This window comes from Phyllopteryx taeniolatus, chromosome 5 (genome assembly GCF_024500385.1).
Source record: "Phyllopteryx taeniolatus isolate TA_2022b chromosome 5, UOR_Ptae_1.2, whole genome shotgun sequence".
Taxonomy (NCBI): Eukaryota; Metazoa; Chordata; class Actinopteri; order Syngnathiformes; family Syngnathidae; genus Phyllopteryx; species Phyllopteryx taeniolatus.
This window is the reverse complement of record NC_084506.1, coordinates 29,842,617-29,865,270: the sequence shown is the minus strand read 5'-3', so window position 1 is coordinate 29,865,270 and position 22,654 is coordinate 29,842,617. Positions and strand designations below refer to the sequence as shown.

The 22,654-nt window shown below is 40.9% G+C and overlaps 1 protein-coding gene across 2 annotated transcripts in view; it reads right to left on the bottom strand.

Moving 5' to 3' along the window:
* ano3 (anoctamin 3) overlaps positions 1 to 22,654 on the bottom strand; it is a 35,106-nt gene that overhangs the window by 11,660 nt on the left and 792 nt on the right. The window contains exons 2-15 of one of the 2 annotated variants that reach the window (XM_061774685.1): positions 15,062 to 15,209; positions 14,930 to 14,962; positions 12,125 to 12,331; positions 10,553 to 10,683; positions 10,274 to 10,429; positions 10,034 to 10,134; positions 9,902 to 9,946; positions 7,269 to 7,403; positions 6,110 to 6,216; positions 5,216 to 5,271; positions 5,015 to 5,136; positions 3,781 to 3,915; positions 3,585 to 3,681; positions 2,506 to 2,566 (exon numbers count right to left, since the gene is read on the bottom strand). In XM_061774685.1, the coding sequence (XP_061630669.1) occupies positions 2,506 to 2,566; positions 3,585 to 3,681; positions 3,781 to 3,915; positions 5,015 to 5,136; positions 5,216 to 5,271; positions 6,110 to 6,216; positions 7,269 to 7,403; positions 9,902 to 9,946; positions 10,034 to 10,134; positions 10,274 to 10,429; positions 10,553 to 10,683; positions 12,125 to 12,331; positions 14,930 to 14,962; positions 15,062 to 15,125 (1,450 nt within the window). In that variant the 5' untranslated portion in view covers positions 15,126 to 15,209. The remainder of the gene's footprint in view (positions 1 to 2,505; positions 2,567 to 3,584; positions 3,682 to 3,780; positions 3,916 to 5,014; positions 5,137 to 5,215; positions 5,272 to 6,109; positions 6,217 to 7,268; positions 7,404 to 9,901; positions 9,947 to 10,033; positions 10,135 to 10,273; positions 10,430 to 10,552; positions 10,684 to 12,124; positions 12,332 to 14,929; positions 14,963 to 15,061; positions 15,210 to 22,654) is intronic. The other variant, XM_061774686.1, reaches the window with a different exon arrangement.

The window sequence follows — 22,654 nt, the reverse complement described above, 5'->3', positions numbered from 1 at the left end:
AAAATCCAGCTGAAGAAAAACAGCTGGTTTCATCTCGCCATAACACATTTTCCCACATGCATTTGGGAGATTTCAAGAGCTTTTTTCTCTGTAAGATAAGGCTTCCGTCTTGCCACCCAATTCCGTACACCGTACATTTGAAGAAGACAGAAAATGGTTGCTACGTTGTTACTTGTTGTTGTACTGAACAGCTACTACTTGGCAGAAAATCCTGCACCTCATTCAATGTTGCTGTCAGCCTTTTTGGCAGCCTCCCTGCTCATCTTTTCCTACATTTTGGAGGGACATCCAGTTCTTGGTCATAATGTCACTGTCCTGCCATTATTTCTAAACAGGATGATGACTTTCTTCACTGTGCTCCACGGTACAGTTAACGCCTTGGAAATCCTTTTGTCCCTTTCTCCCGACTTATTCTTTTGAACGATGAGATTCCTCTGATGCTGTAGATGTTCTCTCTCTCTCTCTCTCTCTCTCTCTCTCTCTCTCTCTCTCTCTATCTATTTAGAATTCTCTCATTGTGTCAGTCAAAATGGGAGAATTGTTATTTTTGTACATACTGTATGTGTTGATACAATTCTTATACAGTACTGGATCTTATTAGCTTGTGCAGGACTACCTGAGGTCATGGCCAGCGTGTGTCATAACTATTTTGGCTTCCGAAGCTCCAACATGCAAGCAACAACTTTGATGGCTGTTAAAGATGTTGAAGTTGAATATAGCTTGACCCACTTTTTAAGAGCCACAAAAGCAGTTCCAGGGCAAAACAATGTTTTACAACACACACACACACACACACACACACACGCACACACATCAGACCTTGAGTGCACTCAGTGGTGCAGTACTGCCTAGTTTGGTCTTCCCTGCTAAAAGCCGTCATGCGGATTTCTGAGCTACGGACCACAGTTAGCAAGCCGGAACCTCTCTGGGCTCCCGACTGCTTTCATTTAGCCCAAACATAGAACACTACGTGCCAAGTGTTACCTCTGGGCACAGGTTGTTATTTGTCAATTTGGCAGAAAGATGATTTCCAGAAGCTGCAGTAACATTCACTGTCCACATCACAAAGATGATATAGCTGTGAAAACTCAAGTATACCATCATCATCATCATCGTGCATCATATGTATACTGTGTGTGTATATATATATATATATATATATAAATCAGATTCACACAGCAGATTGTGTACATACAGTCAATGCATCAGAACTGGCATCCCAATTTTAAATACAGTAGATTTGAATCCAAAAAGTCATAACTAGGCTTTTTGGGGCCGATCAGCGAGTTTAATAAAACGATAACCGATCACCGATCCGATCGCTAGATGGAGCACTGTGTGTATTTAAGTCACTTGTTCATTGACTGTACATACTTGTGTACTGTATACTTAGTATCTTCAAAAGTAATCTCTAGTCCAGTGATTCCCAACCAGTGTGCTGTGGCACATTACGTGTGCCGTGGGAAATTAATCAACTTTTACTTAATTGGTCAAAAAATTATATCTACAATCATTAATGTATCTTTGTTCGTCTATTTATGCCAGTGAGGCATAGTGACAGACAGAACAAATGAATGGTCTTCTATTAGATGGCAGGAAGTACATAATGTATCCCCTTTTTGTTTGTTGGTGTGCCGTGAAAAAATGTTCAATTGTAAAATATGTGACTTGGTTGGAAATCTCTGCTCCAATCAGGTCCTGTATTCTAATCAGTCAGGTCTAACCAACATTACAAGATGACAGAAATAATGGGTGCTAACTTACTGTAATTAAATTACTTCACACACACTGAAACTTTAGAGCATGATTCGACAGAACGCCGGTACAACAACAATAGCTTGCTAGACTTCATAACGTTTTGTTGCCTGCTTGCAAGCCGTATCGTATTAAAAGTATGTGAACATACCTCAAGCAGTCCTTGAATTAAAGTCCTGTCCCGAGCACCGGTGACCACCAGCACGTTTTTTCCCCATTTTGTTCTTATCATACACGCGACGCGATCCATTGTCGTTGTCGTCACCATGGTACCGAGTGTATCCGGTCGCGTGTTGAGTTGACAAGATAAAGCCCAGTGATCGTAAAAGATGAGGTGGGATCGGAATACAAGATTTGATTGCAGTAGTCTGACATAGTGCAATGGAGAAAGACCAAATTTGTCTTGAGGTCTGAGCCACGCATTACGTGCTGTCTGTCTCAGACCTGTTGTCTGTCCCACACCGCCGACATGTTTAAAAAAAATAAAATAAATGTATTGGCGGTCAGATATTTACAGTACTACGTCAAAAGACATGCGACAAGGCTCAAAATAAACTAGCTTTTGGATTCAAATATACTGTGCACGATGGCGACGTGGAGTAAATGTCCTTTGCGGAGCCGATCAATGATGCCATTGACTGGATCGGCGATTTATGACATTAAAGCCGATACCAATCAGGCCGATCAGATCGGTGTAAAGTCTGGTTATAATGGGCATTGTCATAATGTAGAAAAACAGCATGGACCTACCCCAAATAGCCATGAAGATGGCGAAGAAAACAGTGCCACCGTTGTCAAACAGATGGGTCACCTTGACACACAACAGAGGTTTAGATCAAACATGCAGGCTTTCCACACAATATTCTTTTAATATTTACACTCACCGAACACAAACATTCATTGTTTTTACCGTTGTCATTCATTTATAAGATAACATGTCACCCAATCTACATCCTTAACAAGTTGCAAATACATATACATTTTAAAGCATCTGAAATACACTATAAATAACATCCATCCATCCATTCTCTGAACCGCTTATCCTGTAAATAAGTGAAAAATAAAACTACTACATTAGAACTAATAAACTAATACATTATATGTAATATGTTATTATATGTTGATGACCCAATATTTGCAGGGGCTGAGGTGATATATATCAAAAATAAATGTTACAGCTTTGATGTGAAAAGGATGATTCCCAGGAAAATAAATAAAAACCTACATTGTCTACTATGCGTGTATAATATGTAATTTTATTCTAAAATGCACATTAGATTAGATTTAGCTTTAGTGTCAATACATTTAAATGTTTATTAGCGGACAGTTAAAATGACATGTGGGTATGCTAATTTATGCAATATTACTATTGTCAATTAGTCATTGCTTTACAATTAAATTCAGGATGGCCATTGAATTTTAAGAGTTTATAGTGATAACTGTTTTTAATGTAATTAATATAAGCAGCATAGAAAATAGATGGGTACATATAAGGAAGCTTGAATGTCTTTCAAGATTTTGTGTTGCCCCCTAGAGGCATTCTTCAACATATTGACATTCTTAGCTTTTTAGTTTTAGTATATAAGCGGTACAGAAAATGGATGGATGGATGTTGGTCATTATGGGGTGTTGTGTGTCAACTTTTGAGGAGAAATACATTTAATCTATTTTGAAATAAGACCATAACACAACACAACTTTGAATACTTTCCAGAATGACTGTAAACTGCACCTGGTGGCACCAAAATGGAGCCTTATAGTATTTGTATTGATATCATTTTTGAATTGTCACTCAATGACGACAAGATGTGTGCAGACAAAATAGCAGACCTTTGCATAGACACAGCTGTCACTCAGCGTCCACGGCTTACAGGTCTCCTCACACATTGGACACATAATGGTTGTGTTTGCTTCACAAATTTCTTTGCTGCAGGGACAAGCGCTTAATTCAGTTCGGAACCATATTCATGAATGAACTGTATGCACACTCACTGTACAGTAGTAACCACAGGGGTTGTCACCTGACCTGACTTGGCTGGAGTCCATGGTGAAGAGTCCGTAAAGGAAGACAAACACGCCAACCAGAGCAGCGGGGATCAACATGCCCGTGTACCAGCCCAACCACGCAAAGTAAAGACCGATTTTCTCTCCGAAGTAACGCCTGATCGTGACAGAGAGAGAAGACGGCGTCCGCTATTACAACTGAAGCCTCATCAAGCATGTTTATTAAGACTGAAGCAGTGATGCAGATGTCATGTGAGGAGTATGTGTTGGGCTCGTCAATCAAGTACAAGGCTGGAAGGTGCAATATGATGCAGCGATGAGAACCAATAATGCTCATTAGCTTCCTGCCAGATCGATAGTGTAAAAGGTTGTGCTGTTTCAATTACATATGTTTTTAAATGTATACCCGTCACTGTCTCTTTAAAATTGGAGTGAACTACTGTTACTCTTAAACATTGGAGGTAATTAAATTTAATATTTTTTTAAAAATATAAATAAGAAAATATAAGCTAGCAGACTTAAAGGCTAAGGTATGTGGTGGTTTTAAATATATGTGTCATTGTTTTGGTTTTATGTTTATTTAGACAGTAAACTTCAACTGGGAGTGCCAATAAACATCTTGAAGCCTCTTTTTTTTTTTTTGGAAGAATTGTTCACAATCTGCAAAACTGCTGCTAGTTGTGAAGTGAGTTGAGTCTGTGGCCCCCTATAGCACTCGTATCTCGAGTTTGCGCTTGCAAGTCAAAGCAAAAGAATCAGCCAAACGGCAGCTCATAAGTAGAGTCACTCGTATCTCAAGGCAGCACTGAATAGTAGTCTTTTAGAATTTTTAGTTCAATTTCTTATAGTATCATTGGAATTACGATTGTATACAGTGTCAGATAACTAAATAATATACATGAATTATTACATTTCATTATCTTTCTCTATTAATTGCTCTCTTTCCTATCAAGGGGTACTGTTCTGTTTTTGGCAACTGTTCTTTGAAACTAAGTCATTAAGTACTTTGTGGAGGAGGAAGGCGAAGGTTTCATTCTCATCCCACTTTTTCTGGAGTTTACTGAGACACTTTACAAACCTGCAGTGTTTGATAAATGAGTATGTTCACAGAAGTGATTAATCCTATGAGCGTGAACAGGCAAACTAGGTTACTATTTGTCTCTCACTTCTTCAAATGTATTTAAAGCCAAGCTGTGGCTAAGAATTAGGACACACAACCTCATGTGAGGGAAAAATCTAATCCAAAGGCAGAGTACCTGATGAGGTCCAGAGGCTGGTACTTGTACCACATTCCCCAGCGAGCCCAGCGCTCATAAAGCAGGTGCCTGTGGTTCTGGGCACCGTGCGTCTTAATGGGATGTCTGCTTTTGTATCCACCCTGAAGAGAAAACAGAACAAAGCTAAGCAGATTAGCTGGAGTTTGTGAAACATTTCAGCACAAATTCTAAACTTCTTACCTCATGTGGAGGAAAGGCAGCCTCATATGTGTTGTTGCCCAATAACCGGTTGATACCTGCGGTGCAATAGTGTGCAGATTACAGTTTAAATCAGTCAAGAACTGAGTCTCTGCAGTGAGGGGCCTATTTAAACAAAGCTACTCCTCTGCAGTAACAATTTATCGGCATATGCAACCCTAAACACATGAGAGGTGTTAAAACAATACGAATTCTAAATAGCTGCCTGCACATGGAAATAACCCGCTAGCCATTCGTTTGATTTGAAACTGTGCCATCATTTATGCACATTGTAAAATGCAGAAATGAACATGAAGTTTCTAACACGAAGACAGGATACTGTACTGTCTGACTCACATTTATTCAGTGAATTAAAATGAATTATGCCTTCATTTGCATTGTTACCCCCTCGATGAAAAGGAAGCAAAATCAAGAGGGGAGGCTGAATGTCTCATTGGGGAGTGGTTTGGCTTTATTAAAATATTCATGTGGCATCCGTTGAAGTTCATCATTGGCGAGGCTTTGATTAGCAAAGCCTGTTGGCTGTCACATAAGAACAGGCATTATTTCAGTACAGGAGCCAGTGGCGTCACTCGGATTCAAAATACAAAATAAAAAATAATAATAAATTCTTAGCATGTGTTTATGGTGACGTTTAATCGTCCGAGCCCCCCTAAACAAATATTTCTCCCAGCGACGATTACATTTTGGCGCAAGAACTATTCTTCAAAAAGTGGCATAACTTTGAGGCAATTTAAATGCAGGCAGAATAAAAACAGAAATCGTTCACACATAATGAAAGAAAATATATCCTTAATGCATTTATTAGAGCAATGTATTTATAACTCGGTGCTGATTCCAAGCTGTTGAATCCTAGAATTTATGTTGGCGTCATACCCATTTTTAATTTTCCGTCTTCATATTTAGTGCGCTGTAGGACATGGTGGACTATTCTGCTTCTGGTGGAGTTGGAGAAGAATGTCTCTCTGTTGTTGATAGTGAAGCTGTGTGGAAATGAACGGCACAAACCATTAGCCACTGATCATTTGAGAAGAAATCAATATGATCCAAATTGAGACCTTTAGCAACTCCTTTCACGCTGCAAATCTTCGATTCATTCGCACATCTTTGTTTATATAGAACAACAACAAAAATGAACACTCATTCTGTATGGACTTACAATTAAGGAAACAGACAATTACCTGGGATTTCCAGGGGCCCCCAAACGTCTCATAGAAACTGATTATTGAAGTTTTCTTTAAATGAAGCAACAATTATAGTTTCAGTCTTAATTCACCCGCTTAAAAACATTTAAAAAAAATTCAGTGCTCCCCCTCCCTTCACATGCAATGGACTATTCCATCTATTCCATCTGCACCTGTACAGACTTGATTCAGGAAAAGTGTAGCAAAACAAACTTGTTGGTGCTTTGTGAGGAAAATGAGGCGGAGTTATCTCAGTGGAGTAGAAAAGGGGAGAGGGCAATTTAAAAACAAACAGTTTTCATTTTAACCGCCAAATGTTTCCATCTTTTTCATGGTGACACCAGTTGTGCTTAACTGGGAAGAATCAGAGACTCTCGCCAGTTGTAGTAGCACTGTTGTCAGTGTCAGTCAAGGAGGATGCAGTAGAGATGAAGTGGAGAGAGACACAATTGATGTTTTTCGTCACGAAAATACGACGACTAAATAATTCGAAATGGCAAAATATATTAAATGGTAACTTAGATAATAATCCGAATGAAGAATTTTCAGGACCATCTAGTTTATGACGTCTGAGAGTTTTCTCAAATTGCAAATGTCACCATTGTGGGACTAATAAAGGTTATCGTGCAAATTCACATTTTTTAGTTGATGATAAAAAAAAAAGAATCATTTTCAAAATCTTTGTAGTACACGTATGTGGAGGGCCCCATGACTCCGTTTGCCTCGTGCCCCCAAAGGACGAAATACGCCCATGACTGTATGTTGTTAACAGATAAGGCAAACAGGCAGGAGTGACCATGTTGCCGAGCGTCTGCGTAGACCGTTCCCACAGGAGTGACTTGATGTCTTACTGATGCACGCGTGCCCGACTGAAGGGGGCAGTGTAGCAGTCGGTCTCCTCCAGGTCAGGCAACGCCGCTTTGTCCAGCTTCATGGGATTTCTGGGAAGCCAGCTCTTTATCTGACGACATCTCAGATGAAAGCGGCTGCACAGATGGAGCACAGCGGGACGGGATTAACGGCACGGATTAACATGAAGATTGACATTATAAAGTGGATCATTAACTTTGACTCCACCACTGACATGCCCTGACATCTTAATACATATTACAGATACACTGCAAAAACTGGTCTGAAAAAGGAAAAAAAAAAAGTCATCAAATGAGGACCATATTACCTAATTTAAGCAAAGGTATTTACCTATAGATCGGCAAAAATCTGGCTTTGACTTTTTCTCAAGTAAGCATGGCTAGCCTTAAAACCCCCGCACTGTCTTAAAACTAGCGTATTCATACTAGCTAAACCTATAGAATTATGATATCTCCTATTTTATAGTAAGCATTAGCATACTCAAAACCAGTAATACAATCACAATAAGTTTTAATATCTTAGATTGAATACCTAAGATTTCCATCCATCCATCCATTTTCTTTGCCGCTTATCCTCACGAGGGTCACGGGCTGCTGGAGCCTATCCCAGCTCTCTCCGGGCGATAGGCGGGGTACACCCTGAACCGGTCGCCAGCCAATCGCATGGCACATCGAAAAAAAACAACCATTCGCACTCACATTCACACCTACGGGCAATTTAGAGTCTTCAATCAACCTCCCACGCATGTTTTTGGGATGTAGGAGAAAACCGGAGTGCCGGAGAAAACCCAGCCAGGCACGGGAAGAACATGCAAACTCCACACAGGCGTGTCCACCGTGCCGGCTACCTAAGATTTTTTTTCAGGAAAAAAATGTATGTACTATATGTATTATTACCCTTCTTCTTACCTCAATTTACAAGTGAACCGCCTTTTTAGTTTTTCAAAATACGAGGCGTCGCTAAGACGATTTTTTTGTCTTGACGTGTGTAAAAATTGGGTTATGAGCTCTAGATGGTGGCACGAACTTCAAAACAAGGCAGATAGTGACATTTTTTTCAAAAAAGAGGCCGAGTGCTTGGGTGTGGGAACGTAGATTTCTTTGCAGAAATCATTTGTCGGACAACTGGGGGGGGGGGGGCACCCGAACTGTCAGGGCCCCTTGACAGTGTCAAGTTTATCCCCCAGTTTGAATCCCCTGGCTACGTATGTATCATTAGTTTATCTCTCATTCCACCACTAGTATATACAAGCATGTGTATTTTGCGCTAACATTCTTACATCAATATTGAAAGCAGATTGACATACAGTAGCAGATGTTAGGCTTGCACACCAGATTTACCGTCTTGTCAGGTAAAAATGTACACTATAGCTAATGATGACAAGAATATTTGCAAATAATATTTGATAAAGCCTTTTGTTTTCATGATAGTGTTTATGGCAGTCTTTATCAACACATGTGACCATAGGGGTCATTATATCTTCCTCTTGGCACTATGATATTCATCCGTCCAGAACGCAAACTGATTTCATTTGGGGGTCCAGACTCATATTGCAATGCAATCCTGTGAGCCACCTCACATTCAACTTGAGGCGCTGTAAAATGACTTAAAGATGCTGCCACCCTGGTATTGATTAGATGAATATAAACGGGGACTCTGTGTGAATACGGGGTTTATGTCTGCTATAAGGAGAGCAGGTACTCAGGTACAAGTATTGCTATGGATGCAGCAAGCTGCCACCGCCTGCACATGGTCCAGATGTTCAGCCCTACAGGGATGTGGGTAAGTGACAGACCATTAGTAAACACTGAGAGCATATTTACGTCTGAGTTTTGACGGAAGTACAGCGGCTTTGGAAAAGACTGTGAGCCAACGCGAATGGTCATCATTCGTCACGCTGAAAAGTCATACACAGAAAAGGCTAGAGTATTTGGGAAATGGTAAGAAAGGATAAATACAAATTGGTCTATTTTCTAGCAACATGGGCACGCTGAAATACAGATGACTGCGCTTCAAATTCCACCATAATGTCAGACACCATAACCAAATGTTTACTATTTGTAATCTCATACTGACTTTTTTAAAGGGGAATATTTTCCCCAACCAAACAAAAACAAAGCCGCTTTGTTGGTGATTGTTGATTTGTCACTGCTATGATTCTGTCTGCTTGCGGCGATAAGACAGAAATTTGGAGTCCTGAGCGGAGCTTGGACATCACTTGAACATCACTTCAAAGCACGCCTGCATCCTTCTAAAAATAGAGCGCAAATAAGCCTGTGCCACTCGTCGGTGTTTGACTGAACGATTATAGATAGTTTCACTGGGAAAGCGCAGTCAATGTGGCTGAGTGACAGTATTGTTCTATGAAAAGTGTCTTTGACATGTTCGTCCCTGCAGTGTTTGACATGGTTGGACAGTTTAATTCACTATCATTGCTGGGACAACAATGCCAACAATGCATTCTCAAAAGCATTTTGAAAGTCTTGCTTTGTATTTTTATATGATTACAATGCTGAAAAGAAAACGCAGTCTAAGGGAGTCTTCTCAAGGCCTGCCTATTTACATTGCCCTTTAATCATCCAACAGACAAAAATCATGATCCAAAAAGAATTACCTGCCCCAGGTTTTTCTTTTCCAGTCTGTAAAGTGGGATTTTTTCCTTCCACAGGAAAAGAGAGACAAATTTAAGAAGCTTCCAGCCACTGCAAGAAAATATATGGTGCATTTTAATCCCTTGTTGTGTTACCTGAAAGGCATCCGGATGTTCATCTGTTCTGCATATTTGCAAAGTGTGTCCCAGGGAGTGTGGATTTTGACGAACATGATGTCATTGTTCGTCAAGGAAGGCTTTTAGAAAATAGAAGGGAAAATACAGAAGTGAAACAAAAAGATGTGATAAAAATGTGTTAACACATGGTTCATCATATCTAGCAAGAATTTCACGTCGCTTTTTCGTCTTGTTTTTGTCCTTGAGAAGAATGTTCACCTCCTTTTCCAGCATTAAGCCCTGAGCGCGTAAATTCTTCTCAAAGGTGCACCTCTTCTCCACCAGCGGGCTGGACTTCTTGTAAACCAGGATGTAGTCGATGCGTTTCTTTCCATCGCGGAAGAACAGTCCAGATGCAGCTGACGGATTCCTTCCCTGCAGCAGCAATGACGGACGGGTTACAAAACACAAGTTGGGCATGTTAAAAGTCATACAACAGTAGTGTAAAATGTTTGGAGGTTTAGCGCAGGGAATGTGGATTACTGAGGGCTGCGTTACCTTGAGGGACTCTGTGCGGGCCTCAAGTTTAGCCCGTGTGCTAGGTTTTCGTGGCAGAAGTGATCCGTCTATTCTGGTTTCCCATGCTCTTGTTTCAGACTCCTCCGTGTAGTCATCCTTGCTGTTCTCTGCTGGATACAAGGTGCAATAATTGACACGTCTAAAACATACCTGATCGAGCGATGCCCCCTTACAACTTTTAGCAGAGTCTGTCTAGTCTTCAAAGCCCGCAGTTAGTACAAAATGCTGCAGCAAGATCTTTGACAAGGAGGAGAAAGTTTGATCATATTACCCCGCTACTGGCTAACATGCACTGGCTCCCGGTTCATTTGAGATGCGATTTGAAGGTTTTGTTACTTACTCATAAAATACTACAAGACTGAGCAGATTCCTATCTTGCTGATTTCTTGGTACGGTAAGATCTGAGGTGGACCACTTCCCCAGAGACGTTGCTAAGGAGGATTCTACATAAACCGAACGGGTCCGGTCCTGAGGAATAACCACTTTCCCGAAGGCGTCTTCCTGTGGCGCTTCAGCTCATGAAATGGACTCTTGTGGTGTCTTACCTAACATTGTACACAACCATATGATGTGATCAATTTTGCCCACTCGGCATCCGTGGCAGCCTGGTTATCCTGGAAGGGGGATCCCTCCATCTGTGGTCCCTGCTCAAGGTTTCTTCTTTTCTTTTTTCGGGATTTGAACCCGGGTCCTCAGACCTGAGAGGCAGATGTGCTAACCAGGTGCCGGCTCACAGAAAAACAAAAAATCAAGTTTTTGCAATCAAAAAATAGGTACAAATTTTTTGAGAGAGAAAATGTGTATATACACAAACGAAAATAAAAAGCGCAATGCAGACATTTTATGTTAATGAGTCTTGTGCACACCGGTATGCATCTTCTTGTTTTTTTATTTTATTTATAACACTGGGTTGGATTCACACTGAGATAAATGAAAGACTCCTTCACCAAGGAACATTTCCATTCAGTGCTGCACTGTAATTGGAGCAACATTACGGCACTACTTCATCCCCCCCGAAACTGCACATTACATCTGGAACAGCATGTCTTTTTCTACGTCTTCTGCAGCATCCTGCCAGCTGCATAGTATCCACAAAACAAGTATGGAGGGAATGATGGCAATGACGGAAGAGCAATGCATTACACACAAAAAAAAAAAAAATAGATAACTTTTAATGATATTTGTCGCAGACCTGATGCGACTGAGTGCCAGTTAATTGCGGATAGTAGAAGTCAACAATAGTAAAATGGTACTCCGCAGATGCTTATAACAAGGGGTAATTGCAGTCTTTTGATACCAATAGAGCCACTAGTGGGGGGGGGTAGCTGGGGGGCTAGAAAAACGTGAGTGTAATATGATTACCAAAAAAGAATCATCAATTCTGCTAAATAGCTTGAAACCTAATCTTGTTATAATCCTGTAAACACACCTTTTGGTGTTAATATGACAACCCCTAAGGCAAGCTTTTACAGCACATACACGCACACAAATGTGTACACACACAGAGTGATGCAGAATAGTGATGTAACTCCTGTTTGTGACGATACTGACCTGTCTGTGGCGGCAGGAGGCTGCAGGAGGTGCTGATGCTCTGACTCAGAACCTCCACTTGGGCTTTGGGGTTCGGGCTCAAAGGTACAGACAGGAAGTGGTTGAGGTTGATGGGATGGGTCTGACTCTGGACCAGGCAGGGCAGACTGCGGCGGGACGGCTTCAGGCTCTTCTCCTTCAGGATCTCGCTGATGCTGGTGTGCATGCCTGGAGAGGTGTAAAGGTGATTTTAACACTTTTATGAAAAACATTTGAACTGGTACCTACAATGTTTTTTACTTGGATTGGATTATTAAAGTAAGTAACATTTTTTAAGTACAGGTTCTTTTTCTCTGTGTCAATGTTCAAACTATGCATAATGTTATATTGGATTAAAATAATATTCACTCATTGAGAGTTCCCCATATTTCCAGCAGTTTTAGAGCATTTTTGACTGATCTTTCAAGAACCAAAGGAAATTGTGTTCTGTGACGATATTAGAAAGAGTAGCTAGACTCTTCTTTTGTCAGAAAAAAAAGTTTATTTCGAGATTTTTCTGTTCTTGCGTAATCAACATGGGTTGGTTTCACCACAAACCCCAGTTTCTGACCAAAGAGCAGAGAAAATTAGATTTCTGTGAAGAGAAACATGCCAAGCCGAACAGTGACTTTGACACTAATATTTTGAGAAAGAGTTTTGATGGTAAAATAATAATGTATTACAAAGAAACACGGCGTGGGCGACGCTGACTGACTACATGGCTCAAGCTGAACGTCTGTGTTTTTTTTTTTTTCATTCACTCCATGAACTGTGTCATCCTTTCTCATGATCGCGACACACACTTTCTACCTCCCGCGACACACATGCTGTTTGAGAGTGAGGTACCCAAAGTGTCGGCATCTCTCTTTCTCATAATCAACGTGACAAACCGAAATCCACCACCTAATCTTTATTTTCTACCCAAAAGCTGTGCTGATTTCAATTCCAAAGCAATGCAATGCTGTCATCTACAGGGATCTGTCAATCATTACAGGGGTTTCCAAACCACTCGTATCTCAAGGCACCACTGTATTTTGCTTTTGAATGTAACTATTTTTAACGTTCGCTCTTTGTTGTGTTTCTGTCCTGTCCTCTCGACATCATTGAAAAGGATCGTTTGCCCTCAATGATCTCTCGAGATTTAAATTAAGGTTTGGAAGAATGAATCCATTGCCATCTACGGGCTATTATGCCCAAAGTGCATGCTGCTGATTACACAAACAGCCCCTTGTCGCTTTTTCTATGGACAAACAAACAGAACAGATGTGCCCCATTTTATTTGGTTTGTTTCAGCTTGGCGGTGGTCTGCGGTCTACTGAGTGATATTCCTTTTATTTTAGTGGGTGATGCACTTACACTCATAGCAAATGGGCCAAGCATTTTATTTGGGGGGAAAAAAAGGCTCTGCTTTTTGAGAGTGCTCAAACAATTTCAGTGTGGATTATGTTAAAGAGCACTCATCCATCTCTGTAAACAAATGTGGATTGTAAATCTTTGCTAAATCAAAAATAAGAGTGCATTGGGCATCAATATGAAGACTTAACAGAGTCATTTGTAGCTGGATGATTCTTAACTGCTCTTAATCTAAGTTGCATTGGATCAAAACTGAGGTCTAACTTGATTATTATCCTTTTTTTAAGAACGTTCCCTCCACTTGTACTATGCCATCTGCCTTGCTGCCAATTCTTCCTTGCAAAATAATACTGTCAGCTTGACTTTGAGGTTGACAGAATATTTCAAACGCTTTCTCAATTAATTCACTTCAGTAGAGCTACTGCACCCCAAGTCGTAAATATAAACAAGAATTATGACTTTCTGACAGTGTTAACACGCACTGCAAATTAAAGGGTCATAAAAAGAGAATTGCAGGCTGGCCCGATATATGGGCTCGTGTGACAATACACGTACCGTAGCCATGTCTGATAGACACCGAGGCTGAAAAGTCAGATGCTTGAGTGACTAACAGGGCTTAAGCAGCAAATGCAAGCATGGCTTATTGTGCCACATATAACTCACACAGACAAAACTACAACCACTTACTGCAAATACACATTCGCAATCTGTTACATCTAATTGAAGACTGTTTGACCCCAGTAGGGACCTGTGCTCCAAGAGAACAACTGGCAATGAGGGCATAATCCAGCGTTTGCAGTAAAGTTTGGCTGTGAATAGTGTGATAGTGCCTTTTAAAAAGAAACTAGCATAGTTCAAAGGTCAGTATTGTGTGCATTTCATGTTAACGGCTCTAAAAACGTCTGGAAGAAGAAATCAGCTCTGCTAGCAATTGTTACATTGCATGAAAATCTAAAAACCAAAAAAAGGGGTCACGCTAAAATACTACAGCTGGTGGAAATATGGTACAAAAGAGAAAAATCATGGATGAGAACTTCCATTTTAAAATGGAATTAAGTGAAGAGGAGATTGGAGGATGGACGGATGCCCTCCGTCTATTTTATGAGCTAGTGCAATAATGATGATGATGATGATGATGATGAGGATGATTCTGTCCTTCATGGAGGAGGTGCATTGAATGCATCAGCACTCCTCTTCCATCAAATTACTGCGCTCAATAAGTCAAGACGACAGAGGTGGACGGTCCACGCGCAAAATGAACTCAATATATCCAGTAGGTTAATGCCGGTGAGATCAGCTTAACAAAAATCCCAGCGGAGGTCATTGTCAAGGTCAGTGTGGCTACAAAAGTGCACTAAGTGTGATATGACAAGACTGTTATACGAGAGATTGAGGGGCAGCGATGAATAGCAAGAATGTGCCAAGGCTAATTACCCGAAAAAGAGGTCCAGCAATGGAAGCAGGTCACTGTAACCAAAACATTGACATGAAGGCAGTAGGGGTCATGTTAAATGTATTGATGAGACCAATCTCTCTCTTCATAATGGGAACACAGGGTTCTTTCACCTCCGGCGCAGAGTTCTCTCCGTGACCTTGCCGGCATGAACAGCTGCAATGATACGCTCTGCATCCCCGGGGGCCGTTGCCGCAGCCACGAGCCACGCGATAACTCGTTCTCATGGTACTGATTGATCTCTGTGGGATTCCCCGATTGCTGTTGCATGGGAAAGGAGTTGGTTAAGTTATGAGTACTAGGCACACTGATATGGAAAGAGTAAAACTGTAAGCTTCTGGCAACAGGTTATAAAATAAAGGTTCAATTTAAAAAAAACAAACAAGCTGCAGAATTACTTTTGGAAGCCTTTTATCACATAGTGATAAGTTCATCTATTAAACATCTATCTTCGACATCTATCATTTGATACATGATGAGTTGTTGACTGGCCACCACCAACTGCATCAGCCCAACCGGCTGTTTCAAACTCGACGTACAGTATAATAGTAATGCGACATAAATCCTAAACTTTAAAGTGCCAGAAAATAGTGTCCTCCTGTCTAATCAAGACAATGCCCCGATACATTTCTCTCCGCTTAAATAAATAAACCCCTTTTATATCATGATCTATAGAATTAGGGGGCAGTACACTGTACAGCTCGTTAGTGTCTGCCTCACAGTTCTGAGGTTCGGGGTTAGAATTTGCGCTCTGGCCTTCCCGTGTAGAGGTTGAATGTTCTCCCCGTGCTTATGTGGGTTTTCTCTGGGTATTCTGGCTTTCGCCCACATTCTAAAAACATGCATGTTAGGGTAATCAAAGACTCAAAATTGTCTATATGTGTTCATGTGAATAGTTGTTTGTCTATATGTGCCCTGTGATTGAAAGGCAACCAGTCCCCCACCTCTCACCCACTGACAGCCGGCATTAGCTAAAGATCACCCGTGACCCTTGAAGATTTAAGCAATATAGAAAATGGATGGACAAAATGATGGTGTGCAAATGGGTAGCTCTAATAATTTTACCTGGACACATTTTGCAGAACAGCGTGCAACTTGTTAGTGAATTCAACAAAGAGCAAAACGAAAACAAAAAAATAGGACCACAGTACAATATACATTTGTTTTCTTTGGCCACACTACTCAGTGAGTAATATTCAAGGCTGAAACTTGTTCATTAATTAGTACTGCTTCCAACTGAAGTGCACCATAGGAACAAAGAATAAAAACAGAAGGAAAACCATTTCCACGTCATTAGGACCAAGCAACAGATCATCAGCAGCATCTCGTTCATCCATTCATAAGCGTTTGTACAACTAAAGGCCTCTTCTCAAAGTAGCCCCTGACTTGGAATAAATGCCTTCTACTCGATAAAATTGAGTAAGAAAATGCCACCAACTCTTGGCATCTTATTAACATCGTAGTCCATTTCCATTATCTGCAATGTTTAAAATCACTGCTGAGCTTGAGCTTGTTCATCTCTCATTTGATAAAGATATTATATTGTGCCACTTATAATGGCAATTAGTGTCCATGTTCAATGGCCTGGCGAGAAAGAAACAGATGCAGAAATAGCATGTTTTATGGCCACCTGGTGTCTGAATGGAAGATAAAAAGGTTGATCTTTTGACTAAAGTGCCTCTGGATTGGCTTGAAGATTAGAAGCGTGCATGTATCGACACACTATGCAAACAACGGAAGATGGTGCTTCATTTAATTCCATGCAACTCCCACACAATAAACACATACATATTTATTCCCAGAAGGCTGCAGTGAATCTGCTCCAGGTGGTTAAATATTCTGCAAGGCTCTCTGTGTCTGAGATGACACAACAGAGCCTAGCCAAGTTAATGGACCTGCCGAGGCGAGGCTCGGTGATCCCAAAAAGGATTTGCAAACTCTAACGTAGGTCCACAAATTGGACAAGTTCTGTGTTGTGTGAAATTGACTCTATGGAAATTTCATAACTTGTGGAGATAACAAAGACATCCCCAGCTACTAAGGTTATCAACATGCACAAACATACATATCTATGAACTTTACTGACCTGAAGACACAGTACAGGACCCATGCTATCAACATTTTTTGTAATATAAAATTGTATGTCCTTTTATCAGGTTTGCAGGATCATTTGGGTTGAAAATACCCAGGATGCCCTTTTTCAAGCTATTTGAGTTGGTCTTTTTCACCTGGCCAGGTTTCTCATAATATTTGACATGTAAATAAGCTTTTCTCTGATTGGATCTCTGATATTCTCAGTTTTAATATGGGAAAACAGCGTCGCTCTGATTGGCAGCTGACGATATCTTGACGGCCAAGTGTTCATAGCTACGTTGCGTTTGGATGCTTTGATGTGGGGTCTCATTGTGAAGCAGAATTCACCAAGCGTTGGATTGGTCTCCCACTAATAAGAAACGTGCTCGTGCACATTTTGGTGACAATGACCTCAAGCTTCGCTATTTAATCTACAGTTAAATTATCAATTCTAAATACAGTGAAGTGTTGTTGTAAAACACAACACGTATTATTTTATATACTGTATTTGCACGGCTCGGTCACTCACTCAAAACCCGCAAATGCACTTCCAGCAGTCCTCCTTCACGAAATGGACCGGAACACAGCACAATTGTGGTTTCCGAAATGCTTAGGACTTTGTCAAAAAATAAATTGAAGCCATTTATTCCTCAACTTGTCTGAGTTTGGTGCTTAATGCAAAGCTTTGCACGTGACACAGCCGCGTTGTCACTCAGCCATTTTCCCTGAGACGAGTGGGCGTGCAGCAACCACTAAGTGGGCAGATACTTGAATATTAACTGACAAAATTACGTCAAAACATCGGCAATTTCAAATCCACCCATTTTGTAAGCGGTTTGGTGTTCAAGGGCTATTTGCATTCAATCAACAAACCGCATAGATGTCAAACTTAAGTTGCAGACTAATTTGACCTGTGTTATGACTAAACCAGTGGGGGGAAAAAAATATATTTTGATGAAAGGGGACCTTTAACTTTAATCTGTTCTGTGGCCACAGTTGTTAAGTCAAATCATCGTTCTCCATTGAAATGAATGTAAATGCCAGCCCCGCAAAAAACTTTTTGATCAGAAAAATACTGTAGCACTCTCCAGTCTTGCACTTTCTAAAATCATGCAGTGATAACAATTCAATGGAATGTAAATAATTCAACAGTTTGTGCATCATGATTTCATGCTTCAATGCCTCCTGACATTGTGATCCTATTGGTGTGCATGCCTTGGCCACCAGGGGAAAGTATAATGCAGAGATTCATAGTAAACCAAGACGAGATCCACAACTAAAGCACTGAGTAAGATGCAGTACTATTGGTTGTTATTCAAAGAGGATAAAGAATATATGCCTGTGAATATTGTTAATATTGTCTGTGTTCAAATATAAGTTGCTTTAAGGGTTATAACGACAACATGCTAGCTCCATTTGCCCGTCTATGCCATTTGGCATTGCATACAAGCAATAAGATAGCAGCCTTTTGTAAGTTATGCCGCCATAAAGCGCTTGTAACTAAAATTTTTGCTCGCAAGCTCAAGACAAAAAAAATTATTGTCAAGTGATGGCTCAGATCTTAAAAAAACTCCCAAATCAGGTCACTCGTAAATTGAGCTACCACTGTAGCTGTGTGTGTGTGTGTGTGTGTGTGTGTATATATATATATATATATATATATATAAGGTTCATGAAATGTGAAATCCAGTCTTTAATCTCACTGTGGGCTGGCTAAATTAATCCTGTGTGTGCGATTTGACTGCGTCTGTGTTTAGTGAGTCCAGTACCAGAAGGACAACAATCTTAAAACGCAGGAATACTAAAATAAGATAAAACGAAAGAGATTAGAGGGAAGTGAGTGTGGGAAGAAACACCTCACAACCAGCGTGTGCCAAAACAAGTTTATATGCTGCGATTTAAAAAACAATATATATATATATATATATATATACAATCACAAGGGGAGCTGGACGAGGGTCATGATCCGGGATTTGGATCTTGTCTGTGCACCCTGCGCATGTCAGTCTTGTGATGTGAGATTAAAAGGATTAATTTTTTTTAGGCAGGGGGTTGACATTGTATATAGGAATAAGCATTGTGAATATGTGTGTTTTTGCGAGGTGGCATTCAATAAAACTAAGGTGCGTCGTGTGTCTTGTATCTGCTCTTTATGCTTTTGTTGAGCATTTCTGCCATAAAAAAAAAAAAGATGATCCTGTATAAGTAAATCCTCTATTTTACAGTCAAATTGCAAGCATTCAGAAAGCAACTAGAAGCACAACAATGTTGTAAACATTAAATAAAACGGGCCAAGAAATCTGAGTCTTATTGGTCAACTATTCCTGTTTGAAGCATTAAGCATCAAGATATTATAAATCCATCCTTTCTATGTACCGCTATATCCTCACAAGGGTCGCGGGCGTGCTGGAGCCTATCCCAGCTATCTTCGGGCGAGAGGCGGGGTACACCCTGAATTGGTCGCCACCCAATCGCAGGGCACATATAAACACACATTCCCACCTAAGGGCAATTTAGAGTTTCCAATCCACCTAGCATGCATGTTTTTGGAATGTGGGAGGAAACCGGAGTGCCCGGAGAAAACCCACACAGGCACGGGGAGAACATGCAAACGCCACACAGGCAGGGCCGGGATTTGAACCCCGGTCCTCAGAACTGTGAGGCAGATGTGTTAACCAGTTGTCCACAGTGCCACCATCAAGATATTATGTCCACAGATAAAGTAGAACCAAGAATTCAGGTCAGTGGGATGCTTCCCACCGTGTCTCAGTGTCTATACCTTTAATTATTCATCTGTGTTGAGCTCAAAGCACTTTTAGTGTCTCAGTTTTCAACTAAGCCTGCATCATATAACATTAGATGGACAGCTCTGCCTGAGTGCATTTCAGATCCACTGAAAGGGTCCTTTACTCATGGCTGTTGTTCAGCAGAATCAAACAAAAACTAACTGGCTTGAATGATAGGACAAAGAGGGATCCATTAGATATTGGCACCAATTCTTCTGATATTTGATTTTGGATGCATGTTTTCACGAATATCAAAATGAGTGAAACCACCTGAAAGACATTACTTCATGGCACCATCAAGTGGATTGTCCTGATAAGAAAGGTACTGTATTTAAACGTGGAGCTATTGGTCTTGCTTTCTATCTGCAGCAGTGTTAGCACAATACCTTCAGGTTTCTGCTAGAAAGCAAAGAAATGTCATGAAAAGACAACTAGAACATCAAAACTTTATTTGGGGTTAATCAGGGGCCGTTTAAATTGTAGGAGGTGTGTGCTGACTCCTTATTTAACATGCGTTAGAATGTGATTGGTTCTTGAACCCAGCCACATCCCCAGATATATAAGGGTGTGCACACTTTTGCAACCAACATTATCTCAGTTGTTGTTTTGTTTTACCCTTTTGAAAAGATTTGTCTTTTTTTTTTCAATTAAAGCTTACATGAACGGTGGAAAAGGTTTTAGAATAGTTTCTTCACGTCTATCTTTTTTTATATCATCGAAACCTCGCATTTGAACAGGGCTGTTGAGACTTTTTATATCCACTGTATGCGGTGCATTTAAGGAGATCCTTAAAGCAGCAAACTTCTGCAAAACAACAGTCAAAGTTTGGAAAAGTTAAAGCTGCAGCTGGACTCCTACTTAAACCATGAGCTGAAACTTCCCAAGGCGAGCAATCAAACACGGTGATTACCGTGTTATTGCCATCATAAATATATCAAACAAGAATAAGCATGGTCCCAGATGTAAACAGCAGGCAACAAATGATAAATACACACGCTCTCAGACGTGGACGCCACCAGGCTCTTTTGTAAAACTGTTTTCTAAGCAATGAGAGCAAGTGTGTTTCATCCTCTTGTCTGGTTCCATATCAAAACCACATGAAGATCAATAGGATCACTCGCACAAGCCTAGAATAGCACTGAATATTCCGCACAAATCGCATATTTGAGCAGACCTCATGTACAAAAGATGCGCACGCACAAAAACGTGGCGTACGTTCTTTTTCACGGCAAAGTTCAGATGTATCAAGAGTGACATGACCGTGGAAATGTGCGGTGCTTCACGCCAACTTGATGGCTGGCGCACGCACGTTTCTGCAGCTGTTGGCGCCTTGGCGACACTTTGTGGTGATGCTGGAAAATTGTTATAATAAATGTGCACATCAGAAACACATGAACAATTAGCAATGATGAACAATTCATGCCCGACAACATTTGATTTCAACAATGTAAAAGAAGCAAGGACTCGGAATTCACTTGTTGATCAGTGTATTTAATCAATCACTGATATTTGCGAGGACGTCTATAAATTGATCAAGACGATCATTTATGCCGCCTATTGGCCCTCACGGTCCCGCGACTCCAGCACAGCACGGGTGAGGACACGGACAGTCGGGCGGCAGCAGCAGCCGCTTGTAGGAGTGTAATTACATCGGAGACGCTGGGGATGCCGGAGGAGAGGCCAGGAACGGGGGGTGAATCCTCCGCGTCTGTGACACCAGTGATGCCAGCACTGGAAAAAAAAAAAAAGAATCCTTTGAATTTAATTTGAACATTTACATCGGTTGCATCTGATTTAAAATCTGGTATATTATGTCATTTTAACACATTTCAATCATGTGCAACCGATGGACTTGTTCAAATTAAGTAAATTCAGAGGACTCTTTTTTTCAGTGAGGAATGCTGGAGGAATCCTCCGCGTCTGTGACACTAGAGACGGTGGACGAATCCCCGAACATGTAGCACGTGGCTGCGACTGCGTGTGCTCTCCTTTGTATTAAAATAATTCATTGAATAATCAAACAAATGTTTTTGTATATCCTCTTTGATATGCTAATGCGCTTCTATTTGAATTCAAAAGATTTAGTACAAATACCATACATACGACATTTACGCATGAACCTTAATCTCATCGGGCTGAGTGTAGATGACTGTCTGAACACATTTGTTGTGCGTTATAAAAAATACATGGTATTTACCTTGTGGGGTAGTCAGTGTCAGCCACATGTGGTCCCATCACCCCTGCGAGAGCAGCTTCACCCATGATTGCAGCGATTCTCTCCTCCAATGGGGTGAGGCCCTCGGCGCTGATTCCTCCGCCTGTTTTGGCGGTGGGCAGCTGTCCTCCGCTTCACATCCACCTTAATGTCTGACCACGTCCTTTTTTAGTTCAGTGTTCTGACTCCACAGCATTGACAGCCACACATACGCTGTCCCATTCACTCCTCTTTCGCCTGGTGTTCACGCCGGAGGATTTTCTTGCACACCTCCACTTCATTGAGCAACTTCACATTCAGAAAAAAAACGTTTTCTTCATTACCTTGCTTATTTTCCTTTTTTTCCTGATCATGCAGATAATCGGCATCTCAGGTGCAGGGTTCATTGAAATATGATTTGCACATTTAAATATGGGCGTGGACAGGGAGGAGTCGGCTACTCCAACATGTGCGCTCAATTCTACCTTGATTAAGATGTACGAAGCAAATGTGCCTGGATTCATGCGTATGCACAGATTCATACATCTAGATTTTTTGTGTGCGTATGACGTTTCCTGGATTTGTGCGTACGCCATGTTTCAGTAGGAAATCCACGCAAGTCTTTGTACATGAGGCCCCAGGACAACAGATAC